Source organism: Carcharhinus amblyrhynchos, chromosome 8 (assembly GCF_965287045.1).
Source record: "Carcharhinus amblyrhynchos chromosome 8, sCarAmb.v2.hapA, whole genome shotgun sequence".
Lineage (NCBI taxonomy): Eukaryota > Metazoa > Chordata > Chondrichthyes > Carcharhiniformes > Carcharhinidae > Carcharhinus > Carcharhinus amblyrhynchos.
The window spans coordinates 110,760,754-110,779,192 of NC_137331.1; the positions used below are offsets into that span (position 1 = coordinate 110,760,754).

The following is an 18,439-nucleotide window of genomic DNA, read 5'->3' on the forward strand; positions in this document are numbered from 1 at the left end:
TATTTTTGTTCTCTCAGAAGGTTGTGCGACTTTGGAAGTCTTTTCCTCAGAAGGCGATGGAGGCAGAGTCATTGAATATTTTTAAGGCAGAGGTGGATAGATTTTTGTTGGGCAGGCAAACCAAAGATTATCTGCAAGATTGTGAGAGGCATGGACAGAGTGGATAGTCAGAAGCTTTTTCTCAGGGTGGAAGAGTCAATTACTAGGGAGCATAGGTTTAAGGTACAAGGGGTAAGGTTCAAAGGAGATGTACGAGGCAAGTTTTTTACACAGAAGGTGGTGGGTGCCTGGAACTCGTTGCCGGGGAAGGTGGTGAAAGCAGACACGATGGTGACTTTTAAGGGGCATCTTGAATAGGATGGGAACAGAGGGATATGGTCCTCGGAAGGGGAGGGGGTTTTAGTTCAGTCGGGCAGCATGGTCGGTGCAGGCTTGGAGGGCCGGAGGGCCTGTTCCTGTGCTGTAACCTTCTTTGTTCTTCTCTGTTCTTTGCTACCGGGGTATTCAGGGGAAGTGGAACTTGAAACACAAACAGATCAGCCATGATCTTATTAAATGGCGGAACAGGATCAAGAGGCCGAATAGCCGACTCCTGCTTCTATCTCGCATGTTTGAGCTAAAGCTGACTATGAAAGCGCTGCCTGAATTGAACCAATGGCAAGAACGCCTGATGGAATGCAGAATTAGAAAATGTAACCGAATATTGAAGTTGTTTTCACCTCCTAAGACGCACTGAGCGCAAATAAAACAGGAGCTGCAAATGTAGGGTTTAGTATAATTACAAACATGTCATCTTTGCTGTTTCCAGTTGAGACAAGAGGAAAATTAGATTCTGGTTCTCAGCTGACTGCAAATGCTCAACAGGAGTTTGACGAATGGTCTGCTGTTCCTTGCTTCCTTGTGGGTCAGTATCCATTTGGTGAAAAGGAACAGGTTGATGTTCTCTGGCATCAGCTAGTCCTCAACCTTACAGCTTGAAGCCTAGACAATACGTTCTCCCTTCAAGTGTGGCGAAAGTGCAACTGTGCCGGGGAAGAGGGGGAAGTGCTCCGAAAGACGCTGACGATTTATTCTCGCTGAAGGCAGACAGATATCTTTTCCCCTTTGTTCTGTAACCAGTGCACATACTGTGCGTCAAAATGTCACTACCTGAGGCTTTCAAACAAATGCTTTGAGGAAGCTCAAAGCTAAATACATTTCTGATTTCAGATGTGTTGAGATTATGTGAGTACTTCATGAATTTCAAAGTTGGAGTTCTCCATTTTGATATACTTTTTTTAAAAACCTGTCATTGATTAAACTATTTAATTGAAATATGAAGAAATGAGGCATGGAATGCATAAAAGCCTTTGTATCCAACAACAGTAACTTATATTTATATTGCATGTTTAATGGAATGAAATATCTTGCAGTGCTGCACAGGACATTATAAAACAAAGTATCACACTGAGTCACAGAAGGAGATTTTTTTGATTTGATTTATTATTGTCACATGTATTTACAGTGAAAAGCAATGTTTCTTGTGCTTTATACAGACAAAACTACCGTTCATAGAGAAGGAAATGAGAGAGTGCAGAATGTAGTGTTACAGTTATAGCTAGGGGGTAGAGAAAGGTCAACTTAATGCAAGGTAAGTCCATTCAAAAGTCTGGCAGCAGCAGGGAAGAAGCTGTTCTTGAGTCGGTTGGTACGTGACCTCAGATTTTTGTATCTTTTTCCTGGTGGAAGAAGGTGGAAGAGAGAATATCCGGGCTGCATGGGCTCCTTAATTATGCTGGCTGCTTTGCTGAGGCAGCGGGAAGTGTAGACAGAATCAACGGATGGGAGGCCGGTTTGATGTTAGATCAAATGATCGACTGCTTAGAAGATGGAATAGAACAGTGGCACAGTGGTTAGCACTGCTGCTTCATAGTGCCAGGGACCCGGGTTCACTTCCAGCCTCAGGTCACTGTCGGTATGGAATTTGCACATTCTCCCCATGTCTGCCTGGGTTTTCTCTGGATGCACCTGTTTCCTCCCATGGTCCAATGATGTGCGGGTTAGGTTGATTGGCCATGCTAAATTAACCTTTAGTATCAAAAGGGGTCTAGCAGGGTAAATATGTGGGCTACGGGGGTAGGGGCTGGGTGGGATTGTGTTCGGTGCAGACTTGATGGGCCGATTGGCCGCCTTCTGCACTGTGGGGATTTTATGGACTTAGAGAGGTGTAGGGAGGGAGTTCCAGAGCTTAGGGCCTAGGTGATTCAAGGTCTGGCCATTACGGGTGGAAAATCGCAATCTGGAATGCTCAAGAAGCACCACAATTAGATGAGTGCCAATATATCGGTGGCTGGTGGACTGGGGGAAAATGCAGGGATGGGGATGGTCAAGACCCGGAGGGATCTGAAATCAAGGGGTAAAGCAGAGGGGTCACATAGGAAATGCTAATTTACCCTTTCAGGAACCGGAAAATAGTTGATCGGAATTTCACTGGTCTTTAAGTGCCTTCGTTTACTTGGCTCGAATTATCCGGCCTTGTCCCCCCAACTCGGTCCCTCGAGCCTGCTCCGCCAGATCATGGTTGACCTGATAGTAACCTGAAATCTGCATCCCTCTTCCCCCACACACCCTTTGCTTAACAGGAATCTTCACCTCTGCCTTAAAAGTATTCCGAGGATCTTAGCTGCCATTCACACCGCACTCCCACTGCAGCGAGGCCGGAGAACTTGGCAGCCAGCCAAATCCCTGTGCATTGTGGCAGGATGGGAACGGCGGTAAGATTCCGGCCAAAGACTTCCACAGGCTGTTCAGGCAGAGAGTTCCGGAGACTCACGACCCTCTGAGAGAAACAACTTCGCCTCACCTCCATTTTAAATCATTTCTACAAGGAACGAAAATGAAACGCACACTCATTAAACCACTGCTTGTAGTGCCGCAGTTCAATTGAAATATCATGCTCATTTTGGAATAAATCCTTTGCTGAAAGATTTCCAGGATACAATAACATTTGCAAGTCTATGAATTCTTCTCTACGCTTCACAGTTGGAGTGCTTTTGAAAGATTTCCAAAGCTTTTCAAACAGTTTGTTCTTTTGAAGAAGGATTTCAGTGAGCTTTTCTGGTTTGACTTGTACCACTTGGGCTAATATCGCTGAACCACTTCATCAGTTATTTAAAAAAAAAACAATGCCCAGCCCAACTGGATCAGTGTTTCTCCTTACTAGCCTGTTTATTACAAGAGAATCTCTCCAGCAGCAAGTTCTGAAGATGTGCTGATCAGAAACTCCCAGCCTCAAGGCAGGACTGGGTCAGCACGGTGGCTCAGTGGTTAGCACTGCTGCCTTACAGGGCGAGGGATGCGGGCTCGATTCCTGGCTTAGGTCACTGTCTACGCAGAGTCTGCACATTCTCCCCATATCTCCGTGAGTTTCTTCCAGGTGCTCCGGTTTCCCCCCACAGTCCAAAGATATGCTGGTTAGGTGCTTTGGCCATGCTAAATTCTCCCTCGGTGTACGCGAACAGGCATTGGAGTGTGGCTATTAGGGGATTTTCACAGTAACTTCATCGCGGTGTTAATGTAAGCCTACTTGTGACACTAATGACTAAACTTTAAAAAGAAGTCTAAAGTTTATGAGGGAGCATTTCCTCCCACATCAGGCTGTGGGAGGAAACTGGCGCACCCGGAGGAAACCCACACAGACACGGGGAGAACATGCAGATTCCACACAGATAATGACCCAAGCTGGGAAGCGAACCCAGGTCCTTGGTACTGTGAGGCAGCAGTGCTAACAACTGTGCCACCGAGCGACAAGGGAACTCGCCACCAGAGGAACTGATTCAGAGGAGGTCGTGAACCACCAAGTCAGAGGAGTTTAACTAATATCAATGGAGATTCAAGCCGTTAATCTTTTCTTTGTCACATTCAGCCGTTAAGTCAGTGCCTTATGCTCGTAGTGCTTAGCATCAGAATGCTTGAAGTCATTTTTGCAGTTAATATCAGTTATCTAACAAACCAAAGTCTGTTCTTTACCTTATATGGTGAATTTCCAGATGTTTCACATACTTTATTCTCTGCCTTTCACCCCATGAATAATGGCAGTGATCCCATGCTACATCTGGGGAAATGTTCATTTCACTGATATATAACGAGAGTTGTTGCTACCTCTTAATTGCTATGTATTTTTTTTATCCATTCGTGGGATGTGAGCATTGCTGGCAAGGTTAGAATTTATTGCTCATTCCTAATTGCCCTTGAGAAGGTGGCAGTGAGCTGCCTTCCTGAGTGTATCTGGTGTGGGTACACACACAGCGCGGTTAAGGAGCAAGTTTTCAGGATTTTGTCCCAGCTACAGTGAAGGCATGGTGATACGTTACTGAGTCCAGATGGTGAATAACTTGGAGGGGGACCTGCAGGTAGCGTGCTCCCATGCAGCATGGTGGTTAGCACTGCTGCCTCGCAGCACAAGGGACCTGGGTACGATTCCTGGTTTGGGTCACTGTCAATGCGGAGTCTGCACATTCAAATTTTTAAAAAGTTTTCAAGTACATTTTTTGGTCACAAGTAAGGCTTACATTAACACTGCAATGAAGTTACTGTGAAATTCCCCGCATTGCTACCTGTTCAGGTGTCAACGTGCCTAATCAACATGTCTTTGGAGTATGGGGAGGAAACCGAAGCACCCAGAAGAAACCCGCGCAGACACGGGGAGAACATGCAAATTCCACACAGACAGTGACCCAAGCCAGGAATCGAACTCAGGTCCCTGGAACTGTGAGGCAGCATTGCTCACCATTGCGCCACCTGCATTCTCCCTGTACCTGTGCGGGTTTCTTCTGGGTGCTCTGGTTTCCTCCCACAGTCCGAAAGACATGCTGGTTAGGTGCATTGGCCGTGCTAAGTTCTCCCTCCATGTACACAAACAGGCACCGGAGTGTGTGTTTTCACAGATTTTCACAGTAACTTCATTGCAGTGTTAATGTAAACCTACTTGTGATAATAAGAAATAAACTTTAAAAACTTTAAAACATGCAGCTGCTGCCCTTGTCCTTCTAAACGGCAGAGGCAGTGCTTTGAAATGTGCTGTGAAAGGAGGCTTAGTCAGTTGTACGCTGATCTGCTCTGTTGCCATTTTAGTCTTTTTCCCCAGATGATAAAGTTTGGCGTGGAAAGTCTATAAAAAGGGACAGGAATAGAAACCAAAATACAGTGAATGCAAGAAATCTAAAGTAAAACAAAACAGAAAATACTGATAAGCGTTCAGAAGGTCAAATAAAAATAAAAACCAATTTGATTTTCCCTCTCTCCACACTATCCGACTAATCTGCAGATTGTGTGGGTGTCAGATTTATCACATTAATGTTAGTTCTGCTTTTCAATTTCAAAATATGATTTTAAAACACTGGGAGAGGAACAAGTGTAGATGTGCTTCCTTTCACAAGTCCCCCATTCTCCCACTCATTGCTAAAATACCACAGGTGAAATTGGGAGCAGACCTGGGGTTCATGGAAGCAACTGCACTTGTTAAAGTGTAGCTCCCTTTAGCAGATCTATTTTTCACCATGGTATGTCCAAAACAAGACTTATGCTCATAACACAAATCAGGGGAATGCATAGAGTTAGCCCCGATCGATGAAGACTTTTGGATAGGTCCCAGGACACTGTTGAGAGGTGAGGTACTAGATGTGGAAGGTAAAGTGCCCTTCTGGGGAAGTCAAATGATGTTTGGATTATTAAAAGTAGACATGAATGTGCTTACAAAGGAATAAACTCACTGGAACTGTCAAGCTCATTGCAAGGGAGCTATTACCTTCTGAACTTGCATGCTTGCTTTTTGCGATTCTAGCACAAGGACTCCCAAATCCCTCTGTGCTGCAACTTTCTGCAGTCTTTCTCCATTTAAGTAGCATTCAGCTCCTTTATTTTTCTTGTAGACTTGTAAAATTCATGCCTTGCATCCAGTAGGAAAATACCAATAGTATAACAGAGCCTATAAATATGTATCTAACAAAATTATCGGAGAAGTAAGTCCCAGGCGGAACATAGTGGAATTAATATGAGTCTTATTACAGAAATTAATATGAGTTTCAAAAACATTACAGAATCTCATCTAACAAAAGTCTAGTCAGTATAAACCAGAACCTTGGCCATTGCTATGAAAAGAGTAGGGAAGAAAAGAGGGAAAAACAAATGAAATCTGGTTAGTAGTGAAGCAGATGCTAATTATTTGGAACTGCTGAACTATTCCTACTTTGCCCCATTGATGTAGGGGCATGTTCCCAACTAGGTTTCCTGAAGTTGATGACTATCTCCTTCGTTTTGTTGACATTGAGGGAGGGATTATTGTCATTGCTCCATTTCACCAGATTCTCTAACTCCTTCCTGCACTCTTTCTCATTATTGTTTGAGATCTGATCCACTACAGTGGTGTCATCAGCAAACTTGAAAATCGAGGTGGAAGGGAAGTTGGCCACACTGTCACAGGTCTATCAGGTGTATGGTAAGGGGCTGATAACACAGTCTTGTGGGGCACTGGTGTTGCGGTATCCTACGGTGTTGTTGCATATCCTTATTGATTGTGGTTTGTGAGTTAAGAAGTTTAGGATCCAGTCGCAGAGGGAGAAGCCGAGTCCCTGGCCATGGAGTTTGGAGATGAGTTTTGTAGGAATAATGTTATTGAAGGCTGAGATGTAGCTGGAGTTTTGATGCACAGTCCTGCCTACTTTTTATAACCCTGAAGGGCACTTGACTTCTCTAGAAGGACACCTCACCTCTCCTAAAGGTGCACAGCAGATGCCATCTTTCTAGTCCTGCTCTCAACCCTGGAACACCCAAATTACAAAGAAGCCTATGTCAGACTTCTAATTACTCTAAATCTGGGACCAGGAACCGTATCCTGGGACCATGTACAAAATGATACTTTACCATTCCAGAAAGGTATCCTATGGCCAAGATTTATTGGCCCTTCCTGCTGGCAGGATCTTCCAGTTCTGCCAAAGGTGACCCCCTATGGTGGGTTCCCTGGTGGTGTGGCTGGTGAGCAACACAAAGGGACACTGGTCTTTGGTTGGGCTGGAAGATTCTGCCTGTGGCTAATAATGAGCTGCCTTCATTAATGGGAAATATGCTGCGGGGACATTGGCACGAGGTGGGGTGACAGTGCGGGGAGTGGGATGGTGTTGGTGGGGGGCGGTGTGGATTGGTGAGGGAAGGTGGGGGGGTGCGGTGGAGGGGAGATGGCGGGTGCAGAAGATCCCAGCTAAAGACCTCTGCTAACTTTAGAGATTTTCCTGATAGGTGTAAACTGCACACGTCATGTTTCAGACGTTCCCCCTCAAAAAATTACATCTGACTGAAAGTAGCTGCACTTTAACATGTGCAGTCATCTCAATGTACCATAAATGTGCAAGGTGCAATCCCACTCCATTCCCCACCCTCCTGCGCATGAGAAATGGTGGGGATTGAGTTCAGGAGCAGCATCCCTGGTTTTGGAACCTCTGGATTTGGGCCAACAGCAACATTCTGGACTAATCCAGAGACCCTCTCCATCTGCATGAAAATTCAGGCCTATGAGTGTAGGTAGACCATTTCTCGTTGTAGGTGATCAGTACTGATTCACACTGTATAGTGCATTGTATCTGGGTAGATTAGTTCTGGTTTACACTGTAATCTGGTGTACCATTGTAGGTCACCAGTACTGATCCACTCTGTATTGTGCATTGTATCTGGGTGAACGAGTTCTGGTTCACACTGTAGTGTAATGTGGTGAGGTAGACCAGTTCTGGTTCATAGTAGTCATAAGGATAAACAAGTGCTTTTCAGGATGGGATGGTGTGGATAATCACTGCCACAAATTCACATAGCTTGAAAAGGTAATAAAGATCAGGTTGAAGCATTTGAATTTCCTGAGGAAGCCAAGGACAACCATACAACATTCCTGTTGGAATTTGTACAGGGCAAAGTTCCTGAGTAACTGGACCTTATAACCAAGTTCCTTCCAAACTTGAAGGCCATGATGTTGAGAAAGTGGGGCTACTTGTGACCATGGTCAACAATGTAAAATGGGCAATATTGACTCATTGGCTTGTTGCATATCTCTCCAGAAAATCAATGAGAGCAGGAGTTAGAAAATGGTCTGCCTATTCCCCCACTGCCTGTTTCCATTATTGCCACAGCTTAGAGTTACCCATTATTTTGATAAAGATTTTAAAATAGGGGTGTAACAGTGTGATTAACTTAAGAACAATGAAACGCATGAAGAGAAAAAGAACATTTGTTCCTGGCATGTTTTGCTCAACCTGTTCTGTGGCTTGGTTGACGTCTTCTCTTTGTGTGAGTAATCACATCTACAAATAGGTATTTAATCAAAGTGTTTTCCCCATCAGCGAATAATGTGCTTGCTTACTAGATTGACATTTTAGAGTTGGCGTAGGAATTTGTTTCTTACACATTTACACAATGGATAGAATTTAATTCCCCTCTTGGAGGCTGGTTCAGTGGTGGGAGAGGGGGAACCATGTGATTTTTTTAAAAAAACATTCATTCGTGGGATGTGGGTGTCGCTGGCTGGGCTAGCACTTATTGCCCATCCCTAATTGCTCTTGAAATAAGTGGGATGGTGCAGGATGGAGAACTCACCACCTTCCTGCCTGCCTCCAATTTAATCCAGGACGGGAATGATCATAAACACAGATGTGGTATTTCCGCGTCTGACACCATGCGGCATTTGTAGGTGACGCTCAATGTAGATTTGAAACTATAAGGTGAGAATCCTCAGCATTGGCAGAGTGATTACGTTTCTATGCCAGTGTTCAAACTGGGGTAACCAACTTATGCCAACCAACTGTGTTTCCTTGTGTCAGTGAACCCAAGAGACTGAATGAGCAACACTCAGTTGAAGTTGTGTCATGTGGTATTAGTAATGCACTCGGCCATTCATATAACTTTCTATGTTTACTATTTTGGTGAGGGTATGTTTTGACAAATGGCAGACAAAGGAATTCTAAGCAACAATATCCAATTCATGAATCACAGGATCTGTTCACCCCATGGAACCTGCTTTCCCATTTTTGGTTGCCACGGCAGCTCTGTGCTCCCACTAACATTGTCTTTTTCTCTCAGTCCCTTAATACAATTTGTCACAAAGATTGTTTTTTTGCCCTTTGCTGGTGATTTATTGGATTCTGTCATGCTGCTAACGGCACATTTAAGGCAAAAACTAAAGAAAATGTAAAGAAGACTAGCAAAATTGTGAACCTAAGTGTCAAGGCAAGGTCAGTTTTCTACATTGCTTTATCAGCTCCAGTGCATAGCTGCACCAAAGCCATTAGGAGTGTATAGGGTGTGGGCTGGGGTCTCCTATCAGTACACAGCCAGCAGACTGACCCCCCACACCCCCTGTAATATACCTGCCTCTCTTCTACCATGCACCTGGACCATTGCACCCAGATTCACCTGATGAAGGGGCAGTGCTTCAAAAACTTGTGGCTTGTGCTACCAAATAAACCTGTTGGACTTTAACCTGGTGTTGTGAGACTCCTTACTTTGCTGGGACTACACAGTTGCTGGCCAATCTAGCATGGGACTTTCTCCTGGATAGGATGGAATTCCCACCCTGACTTAATTGAGGTGGCTCCCAGTGTGCTATTGCTGTGGGGCAGGCGGATCCTGAGTCATTGGACTCAAGATTTTTCTGACGGGGAGGTGGGAATACAGATCCACATAAAATCTAGTTAGGGGGCATGGTGGCACAGTGGTTAGCACCGCTGCCTCATAGCACCAGGAACCCAGGTTCAATTCCGGCCTTGGATGACTGTCTGTGTGGAGTCTGCACAGTCTCCCCGTGTCTGCGTGGGTTTCCTCGGGGTACTCCAGTTTCCTCCCACAGTCCAAAGGTATGCGGGTTAAGTGGATTGGCCATGCTAAATTGACCTTTGGTGTCAGGGGGACTAGCTTGGGTAAATGGATGGGGTTAGGGCCTGGGTGGCGTTATGTTCGGTGCAGTTTCGATAGGCCAACTGGCCTCCTTCTGCACTGTAGGGATTCTATGATGCTATGACAGTATTAGCTTTAAATAATAGCAACATGCTGTCAACTGATCCATGTACTAAAATGCACATTGTACTTACCCTCTGGTTGCTATGGTGAGCTCCAACATGGAAGGAGCTATTTTCTCCAGGAAGATATTCAGGATGTCATTGTTGCTACAATCAATGAATCTTGTTAATATTTACGTGAACCTGTTTTCTCTGTTTCGTTCTCAGTACCTACCAAGTAATTGTGGAGGAAGAACGTCCGCGCAGGAGCAAGAAGGCCGCTGATGTTCTCGATTGCTATTTTGTACCCATCACCTACCAAAATGCCTCCCTTTCAAACTCCCCTCATTACTTTGCTGCTGAATTTCCACCAGACGCTCTTCAAGTAGCCCAGCCGTTTACAGTTGGAGATAACAAGACCTACAGCGGCTACTGGAATGCCCCACTGCTCCCCCATAAGAGTTACAGCATTTACTTTCAAGCAGTTAGCAAAGCCAATGGGGTAAGTGTCCACCAGCCGGAACTGTTGAGTACAACCATAGAAGACCCAATGTTAATTCTGTCTCCGTAAGTCAGTCAACAAATTGTCCATATGCTTAAGAGAAACCACTGGCTTTTCCATTTGCTCCTCTTAGGGCCACACTGTTCTTAGTGAAAACCACACAGAGAAAGCTTACAGTGCTGTGTATCTTAAGGCACATTGCAATACTGAAGCAATTAGCTCAAACATTGACTTAAAGAGCCACCTGGAGCAGAGGCTTAGCAATTACCTGGGCATGTTATTTAACCAACATTATGGCCGCGATTCCCCCATCGCGACCCGCAACTTTTCTGTCGGGTCGCAGTGGGAGATAGGCATCTCCGGACAGTCACCGGTCAGACCACGCTGGAAGCCAGCGGGAAGGCAAGTAAATCACTTCACTCTTTTCTGCATGTATTTTAAATATGTGAATTAGTTAATTACCGGGACCTTTCAGGTCCCGATTGAATCTCCCACCCCGCCAGGAGTAATTCATTCCGGTGGGGTTCAGACTAGCTCCCCATGTTCGGAGACCCCGCTGGAATGAAGGGGGGCAATGGGGGCAACAAGAACAGGATCGAGGTTGGAAATGGTGCGGCAAATAATTTCCCAAAGCTTGTCCACCATCTTCAGGTCATAAGTCAGGAGTGTGATGGAATGCTGTCCACCTGCCTGGGGGACTCCAGCCCCATCAACTTTCAAGATGCTGGACACAATCAGGGAACTCGCAGTCAGCTTAATTGGGAACCCAACCACTACCTGAAACACCCTTTCCAATTGGCGAACTGTGAATGCAGTATATATCACCTACAAAATCCACTGCAGCAACTCACCAAGGCTTCTTCAACACCTTCTAAGCTAGTGACGTCTATGACATAAATGAAAAGTAGACAGATGTCAACACCACCACCTCCAAGTTCCCCTCCAATCACTCATCATCCTGATTTGGAAATATACATTGCCGGTTCTTCACAAAATCGTGGAGCTCCCTCCCTAACAGCACTGTGCGTGTACCCTACAGCACATGGATTGCAGTGGTTCAAGAAGACAACTCACCATCACCTTCTAACCAGGCTAATTCCTGGGATGGCTGGACTTACGTATGAGGAGCGATTGAGTCAGTTAAGATTATATTCGATAAGAGTTCAGAAGAATCTCATAGAAACCAAATAAATTCTAGCAGAACTAGATAGGGTAGATGCAGGAAGGATTTTCCCAACACTGGGGGAGTCCATAACCAGGGGTCACAGTCTAAGGATAGGGGTTTTTTAGTTCTGAGATGAGACAAAACTTTTCAACCAGGGAGTGGTCAGCCTGTGGAATTCATTACCACAGAAAGCAGTTGAAACCAAAACATTATATATTTTCAAGAAGAAAGTAGATAAAGCTCTTGGGTTGAAGGGGATCAAAGGACATGGGGAGAAAGCGGGATCAGGCAATTGAGCTGGGTGATCAGCCCTGGTCATGATGTATGGAAGAGCAGGCTGTAAGGGCTGAATGGCCTACTCCTGTCCCTATTTTAGGGAGGGACAATAAATGCTTGCCCAGCCAGTGATGCCCACACCTAATGAAAAGACAAAAAAGGGATCATACCCCCTGAGAAAACTAGTAACGAAGTGTAGGAGTGTTGAGTTTGGCGAATTGTGAACTTTTTATTGAAGCTTCTCCGTCCTTCAATTTTCTTCTGCTGTACCCTCGGGGGAATTGAATGGTAATAGGTTGAAGTGGCAATCCTGTGGCCTTTCAGCCAAGCAGACAATCATCGTGTATGATACTGGAAAGTAAATGTTGCTGGGAAAGCAATTGTGTGGGTGGAACATGACCAAACCCAAACCTGACCTTACAATTCACAGAGTTTCATTGGTGAGTAAGGAAGAAAAGATCTGCTGTGTTCAAAAATGGCATCCCACCTCAATAGCTAACTGAATCAGCAGCCTGGGCTAAATGGACATAGACATAAAAATAACTCCACTGTTCAGAGATTTTTAAAAGTTACATAAAAACATAGAAAATAAAAGTAGGAGTCCACCATTCTGCTCTTCAAACCTGCTCCGCCATTCACAGCTGATCATCAAATTCAACATCCTGATTTCCCCTCTCCCCCCCATATTCCTTGATCCCTTTAACCCCAAGAGCTATATCAAATTTCTTCTTGAAATCACACATGTGTGGAATCTGCGGTAATGAATTCCACACATTCACCACCCTCTGGGTGAAGAAATTTCTCCTCACCTCAGCTCTAAAAGGTTTACCCCTTATCCTCAAACTATGACCCTTAGTTTTGGACTCCTTCACTATTGGGAACATTCTTTCTGAATCCATCCTGTCTAATCCTAATTATAAATTTCTGTGAGATCCCTTCTCACTCTTTTAAATTCCAATGAATACAATCCTAACTGACTTAGTCTGTCCAGATTAGTTAAATTAGTATTGGTCTGGTGGGGTCTGGGGACCTTTTGTTGTGAGGACCACACAAAGTAGAAAGGATGTAGGATTGTGCTCCTGTTCTGCACTCTGCCAATTCATCAGAATTACTGTCAGCAGACATCAGGTGGAAGATGAGATTTCCCAGTGGGAAGCAATGGAAACTAGGATGCTGAGACACTTGGGTGTTTTGTTAGATAAGGTTGAAAGTTGGCGATAAGGCAGCATTGTGTGAGAGAAGAGAACAAGCAGATCAAGGGCATACCCTCTGAATCAGAGAAGGAGGCTGGAAGAAAAAAATAATTAAAAATGGCCTAATCACTATTATCCAGTTAAAGTCCTGGGGACCTGAGTTCGAATCTCACCACAGCAAATAGTGGAATTTTAATTCAATCAATATAACTGGGTTTAGGAATTGACTGATGACATAAAACCATTGTTGATTGTTGGAAAAACCCAGCTAATTCACCTTTAGAGTCCTCACTTGGTCTGGGTTACCTGTGACTCCAGAACCACAGCAATGTGGTTGACTCTCAACTGCATTCAGGCAACTAGGGACGGGCAATAAATGTTGGCCTGCCATGATGCCCATGCCCCGCAAATGAATACAAAAAATGAACTCTGAACCAAAACAATTTGCATTGAATTAAGTGTACCTTTATTGCTCTTCTCCTCTTTAGGAAAGAATAAGTAGTCCTTGAAAAGTAGTCTAAATTTAAAAGCAATTGCCTCATCAGCAGTTAACACATCTAAAGAGACATGGAAAGAAAATAAAATTCCTTTTGATATGCTCGAATATAAATTGCAAAGAATTTTCACCTTTAGGAGATAATTAATGGGCAATATTAATTCATATTTCTAATTGTATTGCTTCAGGGTGTTTTTGTTATGTACACCTTACAATAATGCTGATCATTTACAATGCTTTAACTGGGTGTCTAGCGTGCTTTTTCTCCGTTGGGAACTTTTGCCTGAATTACTTACAGCAAAATAGGAAGCAATGTCAGTTGGTTGTTCCTTTGAATGTTTTATCATCATCAAAGTGTGCATCTTTTTTATACTTTGACAAAGAATTGACTTTCATTGTAACGCTACTGTGTGATTGAGGAGGTGTCTATCTTGTTAGTTCAGCTTGGCTCAATTTGGCAACAGTCTTTGGATCAGAAGGTTATGGGCCTGAGCCTGACTCACCAGGGATTGTGCGTGCTATTGAGACACCTTGCTTTGTTAAGGTGAGATCAGGGTGAGGTAGGAGGGATCAGGCTACTGAGTTGGATGACCAGCCACGATCATGAGTGACAGAGCAATCCTGAAGAGCCGAATGGCCTCCTCCTGTACCTATTTCTGTGTTAAAGCACTGACCACCTCATAGGTTGTCCTCTCTGTCTAATGGGCAAGATGCTAAAGATCCCATCACATAGAATAAGAGACACTGCACTTTAAATGTTCCATCAAGCACTTTGACTTTGCATTCACTTGGTGGTGCAGAGCTTGAATAAATCGGTAAATTCACCATAATCCCAGATGACCCTCTGTTTTGTGTAAAGGGGAGAATTGACTGGTGATAATTTAACCTGAGGGTCATCACATCTCAGGCAAGGGGCAAGGATGAGGAAGTAGGGTCTTCATGAGTAACCTCAGCTGGTTCGCACTGATAGCTTCATTCTGTATCAGGGTTCAGTTGTACAGTCAGTTGAGCTAACATGAGTATTGCTGAAAAAGAGACATAATATCAAAGCTTTTTGCCTTTCACTCATCGGGAGAAACACAAGAATACCAAATTTCAAAAGGAAACAATAACATATGCTGCATTAGAAAAGGGTGCTGAGTGGTTGGCAAATTAAAGAAAGTTGACTGTGATTGGTTGAGGCATGCCATGGAGAATGCACCAAGGAACTTTTGTCCTTCAAGCTTTAGTTTCATTCAAGAAAAGGTTATCCTGCCAGACAATGGCTACTCCAATCAGAGCATTGCTTGCTGTCAGCCATCACTTTAAGATGTGAAAAATATCTAGTCTACATTAAATAACGCAAAAAGAGCAAGGTATCTCAAAATATGGGGCAACAGGTGAAGCCAACTGTTTTGCACTACAGCAGCAACACCAGTGATATGTTCCACTAACAGGATGCTGCCCTTAAGTTAAACTGATGTTCTGTTCACCATATAAATAGGTAATGTTGAATATGAATATCAGGGCTGGTGCAATGCCATGTATATAAGCCACATCTCCCAAGTTTTGTATCAAACAGCATATTCCTTCAACAGTTTGCAATACACAGAGAACAGACCCCTCTCGACCAGCTTGCAAAACTCAGAATGTAATGTCTAACATTAGATCGGAGCCTGTGAATGGGCAGCACTTACTGAGCAATCCCGAGTGTGCTGAGAATTACATCAACAACCAATTTAATATCATCAATAACTTGCTAGAAGCTGCATGTATTCATATGCAGGGTCCAGTCCTCTGCAGGCAAAAGGAACGTGTCCAAGTACTTGTGTTTTTTAAAATTAAACGTAAGTATGGGGGACAATAGTCCTCTGATGTATTCTCCATGACAACACCTCAACCAATGTTGGCTTGTGAATGAATCAGCAGCTTTTTTCTCATGCAATTTAACTTGCAACTGCCTTTGAAATTTGGCATTCTTGTGCCTGTCGTGATACGTGCAAAATGAAAAGTTTTGACAGCATTCTTCTTTTCTCAGCAATACTTTGACTTTTCACAATGCCGTACAGCTGCCTTAATGTTGATTATTAGTACTGATGCCTGACAAGACTGTCAACTGGAATTGTTCCATTTCTGTGCTCAAAGCAGAGGTTCTTCCCTTCCTCTCTCAGCCATGACAAGTTCCCTCTCTCTCTCATCAGCTGGTCCACAAATATCTTCAATCCCCATCTCATCCATCTTCATTGCCAAAAGCTACAATGTGTTCCAGGCACCAAATTAGATATCATCCCTCCTCTTCTCTCTGTGCTTTCCTGAGGAACCCTGATTTTCTCTGCCCTGTGGTTGTGTTGTCCGGAAAGTGTATTGTTCAGAAAGACAAACTACTCCAGTACATACAGTCACAGAAAAACTTGAAGGGTTTAACCTCAGTGGTCATTAGGTTCGAGGTAAAGTAGAAAATTTGCAACCTTCTCTTGTGGATAAAAGAGATTTAGGGAGGCCTCTTGTTAGAGACAATAGTACATGTGATTTGGAACCAGTGAGTGCTGTGTGCTAAATGGGTGGCACGGTGGCACAGTCGTCAGCACTGTTGCCTCACAGCACCAGGAACCCAAGTTCAATTCCAGGCTCGAATCACTGTCTTCATGGAGTCTCCACATTCTCCCTGTGTCTGCATGGGTTTCCTCTGGGTGCTCCGGTTTCCTCCCACAGTCCAAAGATGTGTGGGTTAGTGCATTGGCTATGTAAAATTGCCCCTTGGTGTCAGGGAATTAACAGGGTAAATATGAGGGGTTACGGGGAAAGGGCCTGGGTGGGATTGTGGTTGGTGCAGAGTCAGTGGGCTGAATGGCCTCTTTCTGCATTGTAGAGATTCAAAATGACCTTTTTTTAGTCTCCTGTACTCTCTTATTTTCTTAGGTGCTTCTTTAGTAATCAATCTCGAACACTGTTATATCCTTCTCCCCAAAACTATGTCATTCCATGTGTCCGTGAAAATACTCCAAAAGGAGTGTTTGCCTATTCCAGCTTGACTTCTTTTTAAATAAAGGAGACCTTATGAACTATAGTTAGACAGAACGTATTCTTCTTTATGGCTGTTTCCTGAATCCTTTTCAAATTCCTACAGAAATCACAAGTAAAGTTAACCTTTGATGAACTATGTTTATTTATCGGAGTCTGAAAATGTTTTCTCATGCAAAGCAATGGCTTCCTTCACACATTACCATGCCAATGCCAGACTAAAGCACCATTGATTTGTTTTAATAATTGTGGGACTTTTCCTCCACAGCACTCAAGGTCGCCCACTTGTTGAAGTGAAGGCTGTTCGCTGCCTTTGCCAATTAATATCTTTGGCTGTTCCGCAAAATGTTAACTGAAGTGTTTATCTAGAATGCCAAGTACATTTCATTCCAATTGTCAACAGCCGGGCTACGCGCTGAATTTGTTAAGAGCTATTGCTAATATGTGGCCAAACACATCCATGTTCCTCCCAATCGACCTTATCGATGGATTTTAAATAGAATTGGTGGTGGGGTTGTGTTTGCTTTAGCTGAGACGCCAGAAGTGACAGTTTTCCTCTTCATTTGTCACAGGAAACCAAAATTGACTGCATCAGAGTGGCCACAAAAGGTACGTCTCAATTCTTTTTCTTTCTCACTCTGCTATCATAACAATCGCCCATTTCTGATTGTAAAATGTATTTAAAATACACGCCCGGATATATGTTCTGGGCGGTCAGGATTTGGATGGAAATGTTTTCTTTCTTTCACTGGGGCGACACGGTGGCACATTGGTTAGCACTGCTACGTCACAGTGCCAGGGACCTGGGTTCGATTCCAGACTTGGGTCACCGTTTGTGCGGAGTTTGCACGTTGTCCTGCGTGGGTTTCCTCCCATGGGTTAGGTGGATTGGCCATGCAAAATTGCCGCTTAGTGTTGGGGGATTAGCTAGGATAAATGCATGGAGTTGTGGGATTGTGGGTGGTGCAGACTTGATGGAGCGAATAGCCTCCTTCTGCACTGTAGGGATTCTATGAATCCTTTATTCATACGTCACTTTAAATAAGTCTCCTCCAGGCTTTGATAGTTCTTTATAAACCAGATTTGTCAAAATGTGTATGTTCCTTTTGGCTTCATCAGCTTGCCTGTTCAAGTTTGCTTATCTTTGGGTGCCTGAAAGTGATTCTGTTAATTAATTTTGTGGCACTCCCGCCTCCTTTAACTGCACTCCGCTCTACATAAATCAAACAGTTTTTTTAACATGCATCTGTGTACGATTATATGTTTGTAACACAGCGAATTCTATGCTTTTGTTGGTGTCATGGTTCGCTAAGGTATCCATTTTATTAACCCTGAAAGGACTATTTTTAATTTGTGAGGAATCGCCTTCTGAATTCTTAACTGGTTTGCAATGCGAGCACGGAACTTGCCGTGTTAAAGCACAGCTTTCATCTTCAACCTTCCGACGCCCCCTGTGGATATATATATGATATTTGTTAGCCCACCTGTAGGTTTAATGGAGCCAAACATTAGCTTGCATAACACACAACAAAACGGGCAAGTCTCACATTTCCTTTCCCAGCACCGTGCCAACTAACATTAGCACTGGTAACTGTTGATTAGTGGTTTATAAAGTTCACTTATTTATTCGTCATAAGTAGACTTGCATTAACACTGCAATGAAGTCACTGTGAAAATCCCCTAGTCACCACATTCCAGCGCCTGTTCAGGTACAGGGCGAATTTAGCATGGCCAGTGGACCTAACTGGCACGTCTTTCGGACTGTGGGAAGAAACTGGAGCACCTGGAGGAAACCCA

General features: G+C 43.9%; 1 protein-coding gene across 8 annotated transcripts in view; it reads left to right on the forward strand.

The window, feature by feature from the left end:
* Positions 1-18,439, forward strand: part of LOC145346831 (receptor-type tyrosine-protein phosphatase mu) — an 834,856-nt gene that overhangs the window by 574,774 nt on the left and 241,643 nt on the right. For all 8 annotated transcript variants that reach the window (XM_080194637.1, XM_080194638.1, XM_080194639.1 and 5 more), the window contains 2 exons: positions 10,239-10,512; positions 17,215-17,251. In XM_080194637.1, coding sequence (XP_080050763.1) covers positions 10,239-10,512; positions 17,215-17,251 — 311 coding nt within the window. The remainder of the gene's footprint in view (positions 1-10,238; positions 10,513-17,214; positions 17,252-18,439) is intronic.